The following is a 19,610-nucleotide window of genomic DNA, read 5'->3' as shown; positions in this document are numbered from 1 at the left end:
TCTTCCAATCATTCCAAAATTTCTGCCCCCTTTTCCTCCTGAGGTTCAAACTTACTCCAAATCCTAACTTACACTGTCAGGGCTACACTGTCAGTTGCTAACCATGAGCCCCTTCCCATTCTACTTCAACATTCTCTTCTCCTTCATTACACATCCCACAAACCTACATCTACATTCCCAAATACATCCTGCTAAGAAGCCATTTCTTCTGTTTCAAAACCTTCCCTGAAAAACTTAAAACCTGGGATATAAAATAAAACTTTTCCCCTCTAATCAACTTCTGTTGGAAACAATCAAACTGCTCAGAAGACATAATCTTCTCCCCCCCCCCTTGTGGGTGGCAAATTCCCTTCCTTTGCAAGATTCACTGCTGCAAAGAGAAAAATCCTTGCTGTTTAAACTAAGGCTTCTCTCTGTTTCTGTCCATCTCCCCACTCTCATTGCTTTACCAAAGGTCAATTAAGAAACAAAATAAGACTGTACCAGCTTTAAAAACAAACTAACAAACATTCCTGATTGCAAGAGCAGCCCTCCTTTCAATGCTTCAGACACACTTTTACATTCACCTTAACATTGCAGAGAAATACTTTTACAGCCCATTCTATTAAAGACACATGCCTTGGCACACAAACAATTTCCAAAACACACTCACCTAACCCTGGGATTCAAACAGATTCCTTGAAGGGACAGCAAAACAAAACAACAAATACAAGAGGATTGTCGTTGTGCAACCACATATCAACAGACTTCCCAGACTTCATTGGCAATGCAGCAAGAAATGAAACAATTTTAGGAACACAGAGTTTGGGAACCCACAGATTAGGGCTGCTTTCTGCCCCACCTTTCCAAAATGAATGCAAGCCTCAAGCAGGGACCAACACACACACACACACAGGCACTACAGATACAGACAAACTCACAAAAATTACACTGCACAATCACTGCAAACACAGAACTCATACAACACACACATAGTGAAGGAAAAAATATTCAACAGGTTCATAAAATTATTACAAGTCATAAATTTTACACAACAACAAAAATTCCAATTCCCCATCTCAGCAAGCTCAGGTTCAACCTGGGACACTCCTTCCACCTAACCAGACTTTTTCTCATGCACACACTCTCTGCTTCGCTAGGGACACTGAGTTCCTGCGTCTCATTCACTCAATACATCCACTGGAGCGTCCCCACACCATTCCCATACACAGAGTAAAATCACAGAAAAATTCTTAACCCCCTTCTCTCTCTGAAAAATTCTTAACCCCCTTCTCTCTCCTCAGAGAGGGCACCCCCCTTCTTTTCCCCCTTCCTGGCGGCCCTCCACGGCTCACGGCCAGGCTTCTGGCGGCAACTCTATTTGCACACTGCCAGGCTCCGGTGGCAACTCTATTTGCACACTACCGGATTTTAGCGGCGGCCCTCTACGACACACTGCCGCTGCAGGATCGATCGCATCCTGCGCTTCCCCTTCCCTGGGAAGCTGCTCCCCCTGTGGAGCTTACCTGTCCTCTGCAGATCTTACTTCCCTTCCCCCCTTGCGGCCGCTTTCTCTTTCTCCCGTCGCCACGGTGCAGTTTGGCTCTCCCCCTGGGGTAAGCCAGTCCCTTCCCACAAACAGGCAGGAAGCGCGCTTGGGGCCAGCAAACGCCAGACCAGGAGAGCCTTTTCGCTGTGCAGCGACGCCTCGGACTCCCTGTTTTCTCAATCCCGGGGAACAGCGAAGGGTTCCCGGCCAATGCACCACGTTATGGAGCCTTATTTGCCCCTACGGGTTCCCATTGTTGCGCCCGGTGAGAAAACATAGAAGCAGAAAAGACCTGAGGCTTCTGGCTTCAGAGAGAGAAAGATTTAATTTCTGCATGCAGAGGTACTTCGGTGTTTAGATAGCCAAGCAAGTACAAAAGTTAGTCAGTTTACCAGCAGTTCTTATACAGTTCTCTGGCTCTCTTCCCACCCCAGAAAACTTCCTCTTGTCCATATAAGGAACATTTCCTGTTGTACATTTCCTGTTATACATATAAGGCAAAGGACATATAAGGCAAAAGAACATTTAGCCCAGTGTTGGTTCCTGCGCACTCCAGCAAGGCCATCCTATCTCTTGACCTAGACAACAGTTCCTCTCAATGAAGGACAGCTACAGTACTCTCTGCGTAAGGTCTACTGTTATCTCCAGACACTTAGTAAGGCAAAGCTTGCCAGAGAGAAGTACAATGCAGATCAAAGTTCACAGCTTTACAGAGCAGTTTCATACAGAAAAGCTTAACAGGGGCACTTTTATACTTAATACATTCACTGGACTAACAATACATTCAGGTAAATATATAGGTTAGCTAATTAACCCCTTCCACTTGTACTTGTCCTCCGCTCTTCCCCAGTAGCATGTTGGACGCCTTCCGATCTGAGGGGCTCATCTTCCAGCGTCATATCTTTTATATGCCTGTTGTCTTTGTCCATGGAGTTTTCTTGGCAGGGATACTGGAGTGGCTTGCCAGTTCCTTCTCCAGGTGGATCACGTTTGGACCAAACTCTCCACTATGACCTGTCCATCTTGACCTGTCCATAGCTTCCCTGAGTAATTCAAACCCCTTCGCCACGACAAGGCAGTGATCCATGAAGGGGATATATACATATAGAATATATATATATACATATAGAATATATATATGTGTGTGTGTGTGTGTGTGTGTGTGTGTGTGTGTGTGTGTTTTTATATTTCATGTTTTTATATTTCTATATACATATACATACATACATACATATATATATATATAAACATGTCCAGTAGCACCTTAGGGACCAAGTAAGTTTGTTCTTGTTTATAAGCTTTTGTGTGCATTGAGATACAGAAGACTTTTTCAAAGATACCCACAGCCCCCCTGCAAGGACGTCATGCCTGCGTCACCCGTGGGGAGGGTCTGGGTGCTGCAGCCCCCTGGGCATCCGGGCTTGCCCCCACCCTTCCCTCGACCCCCACCTCACACCCATCCATGGCCCTGTTTCTCACCCCCTTTGGCCTTGATCTGGCCCTCGGGTGTCAGGGTGCCAGAGATGGGGCTCCCGCTCCAGGGATCTGGGCTGCCCCCTTGGGAGCCATTTCCTCCCTGGACAGAACGAGGTTATGGGGTGCTTGGAGGAGACACGTGTGTGTGTGTGAATGGAGGGGCAACCCCCCCCTCCCCAGTCCTTCTCAAAATCCCTGTAACACCAGCAAAGGATTGAAAGAGGGGAAGGGGGGAAGGTAACCTTCGTGGCCCAAAGGACTTTTTGGGAGGTTGGGGGGGGGCGTCACTCATTCCTCCCCCTGGGTCAGTGAGCTCCGCTTCCTAGAGAGGCAGGAGGGGGGGTTGGAGGGGGAGGGGCCTCCATCCACATTCCCGGAAGAGGAGCAGGACTGCAGAGGAGGAGGAGGAGGACAAAGAGGTGCAAAATATATCTATATATTGGGGGGGGGAGAGAGAAGGATGCGCTTTTCTTCCCCCTGAATCTGCATACAGGGCAGCTGGGAAGGGAGGGCAGGATTTGGGGCGATGGGGGGGGAATGAAAGGAAAGTAGGGGAGTGTTCCCCCTCCCCCTTTTTTCTGTGGGTCAGTCGAGGGGGGAGGGGCTGATTCAGGCGCTGCTGGGATAAAGGAGCCCCTCCCCCCCCAGAGGGAAAGGAAACCGGAAGAGAAGAGCGAGCGGGGGGGGGGACTTTGCAGAGCCCCTTCCGCTGGAGAGTCAAGAGATGCTCGGCTGCCCTTCTCCCCCCCCCTTGGGCGCCTTTGCGGGAATGACACGGGCTGAGACTTGAACCCAGGCCCCAGTTCCGCGCCCCTCTGCCAGTCCCGGCTTCACCCTGGCAGGAATCCCTGGGGCGCCGCGTTGGGCCTTGGTGGGTCCCCTTTGTGTGGGGAATGGGAGAGAGGGAGGCCATGGAAGGGTTAAAGGGGGCGAGAGGGGCTGGATAGAGACCCCCCCCGTCTCCCTCCTCTCCCCCCTCCCTGCTCACCTGGGGAGGCCCCTCCGGAGGGAGAGGGGGGCGCCATGGGGAGAGATTTGGGAAGAAGGGTGAGCCGGCCAGGGGGGCTCTGGGCAAAGGGGAAACTCGGGGGGTGGAGGGCAGAGGAAGTTGGGGGGCGCAGGGAGGGAGGGAGGGAGGGAAGCATCCCTGGGGGAGAAAGGGAAGCCATCTTGGAGAAAGAGGGAGAGACTTGGGGGCTGCCTGCCTTGACTTCAAGTCGACCAGGGAGAGACCCCTGAACAGGAGGCCCGATCCACCCATTATCTGGATCTCAGTCCTTGCCCTGCCAGAAGTCCCAGATCAGCTGCTGCATGGGGCGCTGGGGGAGGGGGTCATAGGGAGTCCAAGCATTGGGGGGAAAGAGGAAAGGGAGGGAGCCCACTTTATTATTTCCGCCCTTTGAGGCAACCGCAGTCTCACCCACATGCTTGTGCTTCTGTGGAGAAGCATCGAAAGGGTTCCTGACCAGAGATACCTGGGCCCAACTCCTTCTCTCCTTTCCACCTGGTTTCCATTACTGCCACTTTATCAGATCTCTTGCATCTGTGGGGTTTAAGGAATTGGAAAGATTGTTATGTGTTACGGAAATTACCGGGTCGAGAAGGCTCAGCTCCCGGTCCTACGGAGGAAGCCCGTGGTTCGCTGCGGAGGCAATGGAGACCAGCCGGAGATTGGAGCAAAAGCAAAGGAGTTTATTGCGCAACAAGGTTCAGGAGGATCCGAACCCCGAACAAAGGGTGTCACGGACTTTTAAAACTTCCCGCCATTGCCCAGAATACACAGCGAAATACATCATAGAAACGTCAGAGATGGGGAGGGGAGAGAGGAGGTTACAGTAAATTTACATAGGGGAAAAACAAGTTTTGCATATCAGGAAGGATGGCAGGAACCGGTGAATGGATCTAGGGTGGGTGAAATACACATTGAAGGTTTCCTCTGCGTCAGGACAATAGAACGCTCCTAGGAGGATGTCTGCTGCTATGGTAACTGATGGATGGGTGCTTGAGTGGATTACCGGGAGGGGTGTATCCCCTCCTGCGGACGTGACTCGCTGCTTAGGGGATTATGAAAGCCACTGAGTGGAGAGTCCAAAAATAGTGCAATATCGAAATACTATACTTCCGATGATCGGAGGATGGCGGGAACCGAGGGGTTAGAAAGGTTATTTTATTAGGAGCAGATAGACACTTGAACCAGGCAAATCGGACACTGCGTTCAGGAGTTGTGGATTTTTACAATAATAAACATTTCGAGCTGTCAAAAATGGGCCACCCAGCGTCTAAATTGTCCATTTGATACATTGTTGCAAGTTATAATTAATAGTTTCCCCAACTGGTTACATTTTGGTTTCGATTCCATTGTTCTCCCAGCAGGGAGCCTGTCAAAACCCACTTAGTGTTCAGTCAAGCGTGAAGGTGATGATTGAATCATAGTAGCTGCGCTGAACGTTCCATTTTGCAGGCTGAGCCGAATGCATGCTCCTGATTGGTGGGTTTCCCGTTCATTGAGAAAATGGAGACCAGCGGAGCGCTGTTTGACAGAAGCGCTTTTCCAGGGGCTTTTTCGGAACGCAGATTGGGATTTTGGGGAAACCCTTTATCGCGAGGGTTTTATGTGGTGCTTGTGCGACTTGTGTGGTGAAGGGGTACCCGCTCATCGTCGGGGGGGGGGCAAAGAGAAGAAAAGAGGCTTCCAGGTCCCGCATTTGGCAGCGCGGGAGTCCCGCGAGGAGGCTGCACGGTGGGGGAAGGTGGCGGCTGGAATTTTCCCTAACAGTCCCGCATTTGGAGATAAGATTTGTATCTGGTTCGCAGAACCACAAATCCTTTTCTCCACACCTACACCTTCGAGACTTGGTACTCACCTTCCCCACGCGCCTCGGCTGGTCGTATTTCAGGGAAAGCGGGCCGGTCATGGTTGGATGCCAACATCGGGTGCAGGCACGGTGGGCTGTCAAAAGCCAGCTGATCGGAGAGTATGATGAGCTGTCACACGGCTGTCAAAGTGGCAGGTAGTCACACCGGCGAGCTGTCAAAGGTGGCCAACGGGAGACAGGGTGTGCTGTCAAATAGCTGTCAAACAGCTGTCAAACGGCAAGCAGGTAGACCAAGGCAAGCTGTCAAAGTAGTAAGTCCGAAAATGTGGAGAACTGTCAAAAGCTGTCAAACGGCAAGCAGTCAGAATAGGGCAAGCTGTCAAAGCGGTAAGTCCGAAAATGTGGAGAACTGTCAAAAAGGCTGTCAAACGGCAAGCAGTCAGAATAAGGCAAGCTGTCAAAGCGGTAAGTCCGAAAATGTGGAGAACTGTCAAGAAGCTGTCAAACGGCAAGCAGTCAGAATAGAGCAGGCTGTCAAAGCGGTAAGTCCGAAAATGTGGAGAACTGTCAAAAAGCTGTCAAACGGCAAGCAGTCAGAATAAGGCAAGCTGTCAAAGCGGTAAGTCCGAAAATGTGGAGAACTGTCAAACAGCTGTCAAGAGCTGTCAATAGCGGCAAGTCCGAAAATGGTCGGTGGGAGCGATGTACGGGGACTCGGGAATGGTGAAGCAGGAACTGGGGTGCGATGGACAGGAACTGGGGTGCGATGCTGGGGTGCGATGCTGGGGTGCGACGAACAGGAACTGGGGTGCGATGCTGGGGTGCGGTGATCAGGAACTGGGGTACGATGCTGGGGTGCGATGCTGGGGTACGAGGAACAGGAACTGGGGTGCGATGCTGGGGTGCGGTGCTGGGGTACGAGGAACAGGAACTGGGGTGCGATGCTGGGGTGCGGTGCTGGGGTACGAGGAACAGGAACTGGGGTGCGATGCTGGGGTGCGGTGCTGGGGTACGAGGAACAGGAACTGGGGTGCGGTGCTGGGGTGCGGTGCTGGGGTACGGTGGGCTGTACCCCCGGGTATACGAGGGGTGGGAATTGAGCGCAGTCCAAAGGGGAAGGGCTTCAAGGTCCTGTTGGGGCTCTCCTTATGTTCTCAAGTCGGAAGGAGGGGCTTGAACGAATTGCGGGTCAGTTTGAGCTGGCAGAGGGGCACGGAAAGGATTTGGAGGGTGTGACTCTGCGGTTGGTTGGGCCACCGAGACCTGGGTGCCTTGGGGTGGCCAATTCCCTTGGGGATGAGGTGGCACCATTTGCTGGTTCTCATAACCCTGGGCCCAAGGGGGGTGCGAAGGAAAGGTGGAGTATGGTGAGTTTCCTCCGGGGAATGGGTAGGAGTTGGTTTCAACCCATGGGCTCCCCGGGTATAAATATGGGCAGTTTCGTCTTAGGTGCCCTGGTTGAAAACACAGGTGACAAAGGCCAGTGGATGGGCCCCAGGGTCGTGGCATGGATGGGCTTGCATTCAATCCTTCCCCTCTTCCTCGCCCCCTGCCTCCTCCCCTGGCCGGGAACCCTGGAGCTGGGAAGTAAGGGGTTTCCATACTGAGGGCAAGCACTGCCTCCTCCCCTGCCCTGGTGTCCATCCTTTTCTTTTCGTCTCGGTTGTTAAAGACGGACTTGGCGATGGACAGTATTTCGCTAAAAGTTTTCCCATCGTAGCCAACTAGGAGATTTAAGGCTTTCCTTATATCTGGCGATGCCTGGTCTTTGAAGAAGCCTTTTACTATTATATCATGGTGCGGATTCTCGGGGTCTATTCCGCCCCAGGTTTTAATAGCCGCCACCAACCTAGAATAATAGTCCGACGGGTGTTCATTGGGACCCTGGATCACAGTCTGAACTTTAGTCCAGTTTATGGAGCGCTGCCCTGAAGCTTTAATGCCGTCTAAGATGGCCTTTTTAAACAGGTTCAGACACCAGACGCCATTAGGGGTATTGAAGTCCCAAGCAGGGTTGGGTTCAATACGGAGATCCCTAGGCGTCAGGGCCTCCACCCCTTGAGGTCTTCCTTCTTGGTAGTTTTCCTGGTTTAGGGCTTCTTCAGCCTTACTAAGAATGTCAGCCTTCTCAGCCTCATTGAATAGGGCATTTAAGAGTACGTGGACATCCGTCCAAGAAGGGTGATGGGAAGAGAAGATTGTAGCGATTTGTCGGTGGCACTTGTCAGGGTCATCCCTCAAAGAGGGCATCACGTTCGCCCAGTTTACTAAGTCTGCAGTCCGGAAGGGCTGGTGGGTGTAAATCATCCGTGGGGCCCCATCCGGAGTTGCAGGAGGGATGGGGAAGGCACGTAGGGGCATCTGGTAGGAGGCCGCCTGGTGATTGATTCCCCCACTCCCTTTAGCTTTTCCCTTTACTGGCTGCCGGGAAGCAGATGGCGAGAAAGCACCCTGGATGCGGATGGCAAGGTCCTTAGCAGTCTGCACCATAGAGCGGGTGGTCATGCCCTCCACGTTCTCAAGAAGATTGGAGTGGGGCGACAGAGTATAGGCAGCGTGGTCACTGACTGGCGTTAAGGCCGGGTCAGGTTCCATTTGGTCGTTGGATACTGTGGCTATCTCTTCCTGGTCCATGGGTTGGACTATTAGCTGCCCGCCTTGAGCTCCTGCCTGATTGTTCGGGTCTGCATCATTTTCGGGTCCCGGGAGATTATTTTGCCCAGGGACATCATTCTGTGCAGGGGGAGCTGTGGGGGCTTGTCTGGGTCTATTATAGTATAGCGCCATGGCCTGATCCATAGAATCATCGTCTGATGGATCCTCATAAGGGGGTGGTGCAGGACCTCCCTTGGGTTTCCTAGAGGCTTTCTTAGGAGGTTTTATCATAGGCATCTGGAGAGCTGGGGCATCCTTCAGAGTAGTAAGGATTTGATATACGACCTCGAAAGCTTTTAGGTAGTCCAACTGGCGGGGTCTTTCTTCTAGTAGGTGCTTCTTTAGAGCATTCAAACGATCCTGGTTGAAGGATCCCTCCGGTGGCCAGCGGAGTTCAGATGTCAGTTTATCAGTAAAAGATGGCCAGGTGTTTTCGCAGAGTTCTTGCAACTTCTGCCTGGATAATATTTCTGAGCCCGGAATCTCTTTCCAGTGATCTAGTACAAACTCGAGGGGGGAGTCGGGTTCCGGCTGGGCAAAAGAAGGCTTGCGAGAAGCCTTCTTCCCAGTGGAAGTATGACCATGCTTCGAAGCCTTGGCACCCATCGTTCCTTGGGGTTTAAGAGGAACCTGGGGTTTTTGGGAAAGGAGGGACGGGAAAGGTATCTTTGTAAGTCTGGGTTTCTCACTAAGGGAGTGGGACAGGGGGGTTTCTTAACACAAGCAAAGTACAGTACACAACGTTCCAATAATCTAGCCTGGTCCCTTGCGTTCACTAGTTCGGCTAGCGGGGCGGCTGACCAGGGGGATCTACTCTAAACTACCTCTTCCTTTCCTTTTTCCTGGAGCTCCCTTTTCCTCTTCCTCTCTCTTCCATTTCTTCTCATCTATTCCTATTTCTCAACCCCCATTTCCACCCATTACAGGGTACCCCCACCTGGCAACCTCCTGCCTATCGTTAACAGCTAAGGAAGGGAACCCTACTGGACGCCTGCCACTGCAGTGCCAGATCGGGCAGCCCTTTAAATAGAGTTAAACGGTCCGGAAAAACCTCCCTTGCGTTCGGAAGCGGGCTCACGCACGACCAGCGTGTTTTACATGGCCCGACCGGGGCGGCTGAGGTTTAGGATAGTGCAGAGAAGTCCTTTGCCCCTTGGCAGCTGGCAAAGTAGAAAAAGAGCCCAGTCCCTTGCGTTCGTTAGACCAGCTAACGGGGCGGCTGACTGGGTATTGGAGAAAAAGAGATAGAGCTCAGGACTCCCCTTTCGAGTTGAGCAGCAGTCCACGGGACAGACTGAGAGACAGGCAAGAAATGATAGGCAAGAGAGCAGTAGATTGCGGTTGCCAGGCTTACCTCCCCCCTCCCCCCAATCACCAGTGCACTGGATTTATACTTACGCGTCTTCCACCGCGATCCGCTGGATCGTTGGAGACGAAGCCGGCTGAACTTTGCCTTTGCTCCCCGGTTGGCTCCCCTTGAGACCTGCAATTACCGCCCGGAGGATGGCCAGGGATCCGTCGAGTCTCCACGGGAGAAAAGGGTCCCGTTGCCGGCTGAAGGCTCGGTGGGGGTCCCCAGCCACCACGGGAGAACGCAGGTCCCGGGTTTCGGCACCAAGACTGTTACGGAAATTACCGGGTCGAGAAGGCTCAGCTCCCGGTCCTACGGAGGAAGCCCGTGGTTCGCTGCGGAGGCAATGGAGACCAGCCGGAGATTGGAGCAAAAGCAAAGGAGTTTATTGCGCAACAAGGTTCAGGAGGATCCGAACCCCGAACAAAGGGTGTCACGGACTTTTAAAACTTCCCGCCATTGCCCAGAATACACAGCGAAATACATCATAGAAACGTCAGAGATGGGGAGGGGAGAGAGGAGGTTACAGTAAATTTACATAGGGGAAAAACAAGTTTTGCATATCAGGAAGGATGGCAGGAACCGGTGAATGGATCTAGGGTGGGTGAAATACACATTGAAGGTTTCCTCTGCGTCAGGACAATAGAACGCTCCTAGGAGGATGTCTGCTGCTATGGTAACTGATGGATGGGTGCTTGAGTGGATTACCGGGAGGGGTGTATCCCCTCCTGCGGACGTGACTCGCTGCTTAGGGGATTATGAAAGCCACTGAGTGGAGAGTCCAAAAATAGTGCAATATCGAAATACTATACTTCCGATGATCGGAGGATGGCGGGAACCGAGGGGTTAGAAAGGTTATTTTATTAGGAGCAGATAGACACTTGAACCAGGCAAATCGGACACTGCGTTCAGGAGTTGTGGATTTTTACAATAATAAACATTTCGAGCTGTCAAAAATGGGCCACCCAGCGTCTAAATTGTCCATTTGATACATTGTTGCAAGTTATAATTAATAGTTTCCCCAACTGGTTACATTTTGGTTTCGATTCCATTGTTCTCCCAGCAGGGAGCCTGTCAAAACCCACTTAGTGTTCAGTCAAGCGTGAAGGTGATGATTGAATCATAGTAGCTGCGCTGAACGTTCCATTTTGCAGGCTGAGCCGAATGCATGCTCCTGATTGGTGGGTTTCCCGTTCATTGAGAAAATGGAGACCAGCGGAGCGCTGTTTGACAGAAGCGCTTTTCCAGGGGCTTTTTCGGAACGCAGATTGGGATTTTGGGGAAACCCTTTATCGCGAGGGTTTTATGTGGTGCTTGTGCGACTTGTGTGGTGAAGGGGTACCCGCTCATCGTCGGGGGGGGGGCAAAGAGAAAAAAAAGAGGCTTCCAGGTCCCGCATTTGGCAGCGCGGGAGTCCCGCGAGGAGGCTGCACGGTGGGGGAAGGTGGCGGCTGGAATTTTCCCTAACATATGGAAATAGGTGGATTCCCTCCCCCCCCCAGCCTGTGTAATTATTACTACAATTGTTATATTTATTTATTTATTTATTTATTTATTTATTTATTTATTTATTTATTTAACCAATCAATCTAATAGTCTCTTTCTCTTGCCCAGTGGAACCCAAAATGACATCAAACCTGTTGTTGTTGTTGTTGTTGTTGTTGTTGTTGTTGTTGTTCTTCTTCTTCTTCTTCTTCTTCTTCTTCTTCTTCTTCTTCTTCTTCTTCTTCTTCTTCTTCTTCGTGTTATGTTCCACAGTGACACTCCAGGGCCTTCTTTGTCCTGTTTCCTGTATTTGGGGGGGGGCAGAGACAAGGCTGTTCTCAGGGCCTGCTCCACCGTGAGGGAGACTGAGGCAGCAGATGCAGAGAGGGGCAAGGAGGGGACTGAGCTGAGCGCCATTTGGCCAGCCCTGGTTTAGCCCTCTATCCTCTCATCCAGTGGAAGGTGCTGTCCCATTGCCAGTGTCCAAGACACAAGACAGCAGCCTCCAGAAGTCAGTGGGGCAGGCGATCCCGGCATGGTCCTCCCCATCTTCCTCCCTCCCTTCCTCCCTCCAGCTTGGCAAAGGGCAGAGCACTCCTTCAACTGACCACAAGATTTATATATGGGTCTCCAAAAATGGTCAGTACGGACGTCATGAGGCCAAAGGCACTGTGCAGCTGGTTAATAAACATATAGAGTTCGAAGGAGATGAAATGTGGCCCAAATGTGGACACCTCATGGTCTTTTATGAGGTGTATGGTTATCAATTTTAGATCCGCTCATTTCATTGCAAAGATTTTAAAATTAAAAAACATTACAAGAAAATGGCATATCTACTTTACAAGGGTATTTACCAGCTTGATCTGTACACCACTATGCTCCAGGATAGGTGCCGCCCATACTGATGCTAGGCCTGATCGTTGCAAAAAGCAGATAGGCCGGGGGGGGGGGGAAGCCGAGGACCTCATACAAGGGCGGGCCTATTACCCAACAGGACATGGCCAGCCCGCCTGCAAATGATTTAATCGATTTCCTACACTCACCCCTCTTGGCACCCTGGTCTCTACGTGAGGCTTCCATTATTTTAAGCCCAATAAGTGGCCAGGAGAAGAGAAGGTTAAGGGGTGATATGATAGCCATGTTCAAATATATAAAAGGATGTCATATAGAGGAGGGTGAAAGGTTGTTTTCTGCTGCTCCAGAGAAGCGGACACGGGGCAATGGATTCAAACTACAAGAAAGAAGATTCCACCTAAACATTAGGAAGAACTTCCTGACAGTGAGAGCTGTTGGACAGTGGAATTTGCTACCAAGGAGTGTGGTGGAGTCTCCTTCTTTGGAGGTCTTTAAGAAGAGGCTTGACAGCCATCTGTCAGGAATGCTTTGATGGTGTTTCCTGCTTGGCAGGGGGTTGGACTGGATGGCCCTTTGTGATCTCTTCCAACTCTATGATTCTATGACTCTCCCATAAGTCCTTTACCAGCATTTAGTACACAAACCATGATACATCTTAGCTAACTTAACTGGAGTTTAATACCATCTATAAATCATTTTCATCATGTTTTCCTTTAACACATTACATGCAGTAAACTTAGTACCCTCCTTCCACAATCTCTCCCAATCTCCCAACATTATGTTATGTCCAACATCTTTTGCCCAATCAATCATAACCGATTTAACCATTTCATCTTTCGTATGCCACTCTAGCAACAAATTGTACATTCTGGAAAGGTTTTTAATACTTGATTCTATTAGCTCCGTTTCCAACTTGGATTTCTCTGACTGAAGCCTTGATTCTTATCCAACTTTAAAACTTCATTTATCTGGTAATATTGCAACCAGTCAGATACTTTCTCTTTCAATTGTTCATAACATTTCAATTTAAAATCTTGACCTTCTTCTTCTAATATATCAGCATATTTCGGCCAATTTGCAGACATGTTAGGTCTCTTATAGGCCTTAGCCTCAACTGGTGATATCCATCTGGGAGTTTTTCTCTCTAGCAAGTCTTTATTCCAGATCCAAACCTGATACAGTGCATTCCTAATAATGTGAGATTTAAAAGCTTGGTGAGCCTTAACTTTATCATACCAAAGATAAGCATGCCAACCAAATACATTGTTGTGTCCTTCCAAGTCCAAAACATCAGAATTTTCTAACTTGAACCAATCCTTTAGCCAGCAAAAGGATGCAGCTTTGAAATAAATTCTAAGAACTGGCAGTGATCGGTGTGATTTAAGGGATTGGGAAGATTGTTATGGTTGCCTCCCCACCCCAGCCTGTGTAATTATTACTACAATTGTTATTTTTATTCATTTATTCAATCTATTAGTCTCTTTCTCTTGCCCAGGGCAGCACAAAGTGACCTACTACCTATTTTTGTTCTTGTTCTTGTTCTTATTCCTGTTGGTGTTATGTTCCACGGTGGCACTCCATAGTCATGTTTCCTATATTTTGGGGGCAGAGAGAAGGCTGTTCTCAGGGCCTGTTCCACCGTGAAGGAGACTGAGGCAGCAGATGCAGAGAGGGGCAAGGAGGGGACTGATCTGAGAGCCATTTGAACAGCCCTGATTTAACCCTCTATCCTCTCATCCAGTGGAAGGTGCTGTTCCATTGCCAGTGTCCTACACACAAGACAGCAGCCTCGGGAAGTCAGTGGGGTAGGTGATCCCGGCATGGTCCTCCCCATCTTCGTCCTTCCCTCCGGCAACTTTGCTTTGGCAAAGGGGTGAGCACTCCTTCAACTGACCACAATACTTATATATGGGTCTCCAAAAATGGTCAGTACGGACGTCCTGAGTCAAAACGGACTGTGCAGGTGGTTAATAAAGATATAGAGGTTGAAGGGGATGAAATGTGGTCCAAAGGCTGAAGGATTATAGTGCATCAGATGAAGAACTTCATGGTGAACTTTGGACCCTGATGAATAGTGGGCAGGTTCAGGGACGTAGAGCAGCTCCCTTTCCTATGAGAAACCACTTTTATAAAAAGTAAATCCCACAGTTCAACCGTATTCTGAGATAATGCTGTTTCATTAACGATAATTAAGGGTTATGAAAGGCTGATGATGTATTACCATTATTCAACATTATTTCATGTTCCTTTCCTAAAAAATTCAAACATATGGAGGACAGGAGAGAATGTATGGGATGTTAAAATATGAGGAGGTGCTGATTGATGTAATATTCCTTTCTTCTCCTCCTGTAAAACAAATAGGATTCCTTCTGGTGGGCCATGTCTAATGGGAAGAACGAAGAAACCATTTAAATACATGAGTGTGAAAAGAGAGAGGATAAACAGTTTGAAAGTATGGAGTGTGGAAAAAGCTTCCCTGGCAGTGGAACACTAAGAAAACATCAACGGACTCACACAGGTGAAAAACAATTTCAATGCATGGAGTGTGGAAAGAGCTACAATTGGAGTGGACAACTTAGAATTCATCAACGGACTCACACAGGGGAGAAACCATTTAAATGTATGGAGTGTGGGAAAAGCTTCAGTCAGAATGGACACCTTAGAATTCATCAACGGACTCACACCGGAGAGAAACCATTTAAATGTATGGAGTGTGGAAAGAGCTTCACTAACAGTGGAAACCTTAGAATTCATCAACGGGCTCACACGGGGGAGAAACCATTTAAATGTATGGAGTGTGGAAATAGCTTCACTAACGCTGGAAACCTTGGAATTCATCAACGGACTCACACGGGGGAGAAACCATTTCAATGTTTGGAGTGTGGAAAGAGCTTCACTGACAGTGGAACACTTAGAAAACATCAACGGACTCACACAGGGGAGAAACCATTTCAATGCATGGTGTGTGGAAAGAGCTTCAGTCAGAGTGGACAACTTAGAAAACATCAACGGACTCACACAGGGGAGAAACCATTTAAATGTATGGAGTGTGGAAATAGCTTCAGTCAGAGTGGACACCTTAGAATTCATCAACGGACTCACACAGGGGAGAAACCATTTAAATGTATGGAGTGTGGAAATAGCTTCACTAACAGTGGAAACCTTAGAATTCATCAACGGACTCACACAGGGGAGAAACCATTTAAATGTATGGATTGTGGAAAGAGCTTCACTGAAAGTGGAAACCTTAGAATTCATCAACGGACTCACACAGGGGAGAAACCATTTAAATGTATGGAGTGTGGAAAGAGCTACAGTCAGAATGGGCACCTTAGAATTCATCAACGGACTCACACAGGGGAGAAACCATTTAAATGTATGGAGTGTGGAAAGAGCTACAATGAGAATGGGCACCTTAGAATTCATCAACGGACTCACACAGGGGAGAAACCATTTAAATGTATGGAGTGTGGAAAGAGCTACAATGAGAATGGGCACCTTAGAATTCATCAACGGACTCACACAGGGGAGAAACCATTTAAATGTATGGAGTGTGGAAAGAGCTACAATCAGAATGGACACTTTAGAATTCATCAACGGACTCACACCGGAGAGAAACCATTTAAATGTATGTAGTGTGGAAAGAGCTTCACTGATAGTGGACACCTTAGAAAACATCAACAGACTCACACAGGGCAGAAACCATTTAAATGTATGGATTGTGGGAAAAGCTTCACTGACGGTGGAACACTTAGAAAACATCAACGGACTCACACAGGGGAGAAGCCATTTAAATGCATGGAGTGTGGAAAGAGCTTCAGTCAGAGTCCACACCTTAGAAGACATCAACAGACTCACACCAGAGAGAAACCTTGTAAGTGCTAGGGAAGTGGACAGAGGTTTAGTTGTAGTGGAAGTCTTACAAAGCATGAAAAGGCTCTGAGGGGTAAGAGCTGTAAGAGTGGATACTCTACAGACCATCAATTAACTCAAAGAAGAGAAAAGGTTTAAATAGAAGGAGGGTGGAATCTCCTTTGGTTATTTTGGAACACTTTTTGGAGTGTAGAACCTGTTTCTCTCTGAGTTAACACTTTCCTTCACATCAGTAACAGGAAATCAATCTTAAATGCATGCAGCGTATGTGAGCTTTCGTTGTTTGAAGGTAACATTGTCTAGACATGTATTTAAAGTAACGAAGGTAACATTTCATAATAGTAAACATAATATAATATTTAGTGTACTGTTAGATAGAGAAGGGGAGTGTTGCTTCTGAATGAGGATGGACTGAGAGTGAGCTGGGTTTGGTGTTTGGTGGCGGGAGTTGGGGCACAGGGAAGATGGGGCCCTTACAGAGCACCTGAAAGCAATGATCGGGGGTGGGGGGACGGAGAGGGACGCCAGTGTTTGTAGAACGCTGTCCCCAAAAGGACACGGGAGAAACGGTATGGATGAGTATAATGATCTGTCCATTTTATGCAGATTTTATACAAAAACTTGTAGCTCCACTCCTATGCCAACTTAGCTCAGTAGACAGAGAAAGACATGTTTTGTTTTTGCTGAACAAGTTTACTGGAACAACAACCTTCGTGGTGGCCAAATTTCTTCTTCTGGCCTTTAAGCGCCGTAAGGCTAAAATTGACTGTATTGATACGGGTCTAAATGTATAATCTATTTTTCGTTGCAGGTCTAAGTGTCACGCTTCTCCGGATGTTTTAGACGTTTTAATTTTTGTATGGATAATATTTGTTTTCTGACTGAAGGTCAAATAAATTCTATTGATTGAATGAGTATAATATGTGGAAGGACGTCCGGGCAGGTCCCCAACCGAGAGGGCTAAGGGTCAACCTCCTCCAAATCCACCAGCAGGAGCCACTCTGGGCCCTGAGGGTGGAAAGCCTCCCTCCTCCTTAGCAACTGGACATGATCCGAGGGCAGTGATGGCGAACCTTTTAGAGACCGAGGACCCAAACTGCAACGCAAAACCCACTTATTTATCGCAAAGTGCCAACACAGCAATTTAAACTGTATCTATTTTTTTCTGATTGTTTCACTTTTCTTCTTTATGACTAATGAATGAATAATAATTCATAAAAGTTATGGCATTACATTCTTCATTAAATCATTTCCCCATTGATATGTAATGTTACGGTATAACTCTTGTAATAATAATTTTTCTGATGTTGTTGAATTATGACCTTTAGTGAATGATACTTTAAAATTCTGTTTAAAACTTTGATACAACTCGTGTTCTGTTGTTTAATAATGATTTTGTAAAATGTCAAATTTTGAAACGTGATGTACTCTGTGCTATTTAATATTATTTGTTATTGCCAGCTGAAGAAGGCATCCATGCCGAAACGGGGCCCTGTCCTGGTCTCCCTGGCTTGCATCTGACATGTATTTGAGAAGGCTTGACACCTGTATCTAGAAGACTTCAAAGAAAATTTCCATATGAAACTATTTTATGTTTAAGACTGTAATTCTTTACAGAATTTATATTACATTTGGAATTACTTACGAGTAAACGTAGGTTTTTTGGTTAAAACTTTTGGCCAGAGTTCTTATTTGGATTCATTACGGTATAACTCAGAGCTTTTTTGTTCAGGGGATACTCTCATGTTGACTCAAGAAAATCACCACTGCGGGGGAAATAAATACAGTTCAAATTGGGGAAAATAAATACCTCAGTTTTTGAACAGCTTAGTTCTCAAACTACTTGGAATCTGAACACTTTATTCCTCAACCAAACCTTAAACAATGCATTTCTTATAATATGGGTCTTATAATATGTGGGGAAGAGCTTTTTAAAGGAAATCATTCACCCCCAAATTTGCTTGCTTAGGAACGTACAGTGGGTCCGGATGTTGTGATATTATAACATGCCAAGCTGCGAACGCTGCAGCAGCGAGGTCACTTGACTATGAGTCATGTTTTCATCCTGTGGGAAAGCCACTGGTCATACCATCTTTCTCACACATGTGATGTTTCTGTATTGTACTGTTGTATTTTACCTTCAGTTCTGGCTCAGAGATACTGGACGCAAGTATAGACAGCTCTGAACTCACGAGCTGGCTACGCAGAGACATACTCTGCATTTTAACTGCAATAAAGTAGTTTTAGCCTTTACTGGCTTCTGTGTGTTGTTCTTCCAAGCTGGGGAACAATCACATATTATTGATGTGCCCCTGGACTCCAGTAGCCAGGAGGGCACGCAAGCTTCGTTCCTGCCTGGGGGTCAGTCTAACAACTTGCCCCCCCCCGGGATGTTTCATAACACCGCCAACCTGCAGCAGCATAACTGCCCCTCCCCCCACCCTGCCTTCCTCTGCTGCTCCCCACACAAAAGGTGTGTTTGGGTGAAATCCCAAAGTATTTCTGGCTCCTGTTCCAAAGAGGTCCAGTTGATATTCCAGAAGAAAGTGTGGCTAAGATTCTAATACACAATTGTGGCCTAGAAAAGCAGCCAGAAAATATGAAACTGATTTGAAGATTGGTTTCTTTACACTCAGATGGAAACTACTGGTTTCACTTCCTTTCTTCACCTTTAATATTCACTTTTTTCAATGTCACATATATTTTTACATTGTGATCTTCAGATGAAGAGAAATATACAAATTTTATAAATAATTTCCAGTAGGAGCGAAATAGGAAGAACAGTGGACTGGGAATCTCCACTGAGATAGGTCAGTGTCGAGAGCCAGGTGCGAGACCGGGCGGCATATAATTATTATCAGTAGTAATTGGGGTGGGCGTTTTAATCTGGCCTTCCCAGCAGTCATGCTCCAGCTGCTTTCCTTCTGCATCTCAGGCTCTCTCCATTCAATAATGCAAGACTGAGAGATGGAGGTCCAACCAAAGAATATTCTCCTACCTGAGCACTCCTTCAGCTGACCACAAGCACCGAGCCTTGTCACTAGACTTATATATGAGTCTCCCAAAATGGTCAGTATGGACCCCCTGAGGTCAAAGGGACTGTGCAGGTGGTTAATAAACATCTAGAGGTCGAAGGGTATGAAATGTGGTCCAAAGGGTGGAGGAGTATAGTGCAGAGGATGTTCTGAGATAATGCTGCTTCATTAGCAATGATTATGAGTTATGAAAGGCTGATGATGCATTACCATTATTTGACATTATTTCATTTGCATTTCCTAAAAACTTGGAACATATGGAGGACAGGAGATAATGTACGAGATGTAAGTGTAAGTGCTAATTGATGTGTGTAATAATCCTTTCTTCTGTTCCTAGCAAACAAATAGGATTTTCTACCCCTTCGCCCTCCAAAGCGGACAATGGAGAAGGCACTCAGAACTCTGTGGGGCCATGTTCAATGGGAATAACGAAGAAATAGTTTAAATGCATGGAGTGTGAAAAGAGAGAGGAGAAACCATTTAAATGCATGGAGTGTGGAAAGAGCTTCACTGTCAGTGGAACACTTAGAATTCAT

At 47.8% G+C, this 19,610-nt stretch overlaps 1 protein-coding gene across 1 annotated transcript in view; it reads left to right on the top strand.

The window, feature by feature from the left end:
- Positions 1-15,802, top strand: part of LOC117042262 — a 119,256-nt gene extending 103,454 nt beyond the window's left edge. The window contains exon 13 of the mRNA XM_033141795.1: positions 14,734-15,802. Coding sequence (XP_032997686.1) covers positions 14,734-15,802 — 1,069 coding nt within the window. The remainder of the gene's footprint in view (positions 1-14,733) is intronic.
- Positions 15,803-19,610: the final 3,808 nt, after the last annotated feature.

Source organism: Lacerta agilis, chromosome 2 (assembly GCF_009819535.1).
Source record: "Lacerta agilis isolate rLacAgi1 chromosome 2, rLacAgi1.pri, whole genome shotgun sequence".
NCBI lineage: Eukaryota > Metazoa > Chordata > Lepidosauria > Squamata > Lacertidae > Lacerta > Lacerta agilis.
The sequence above is the reverse complement of the archived record's forward strand: the minus strand, read 5'-3'. Positions and strand labels throughout refer to the sequence as shown.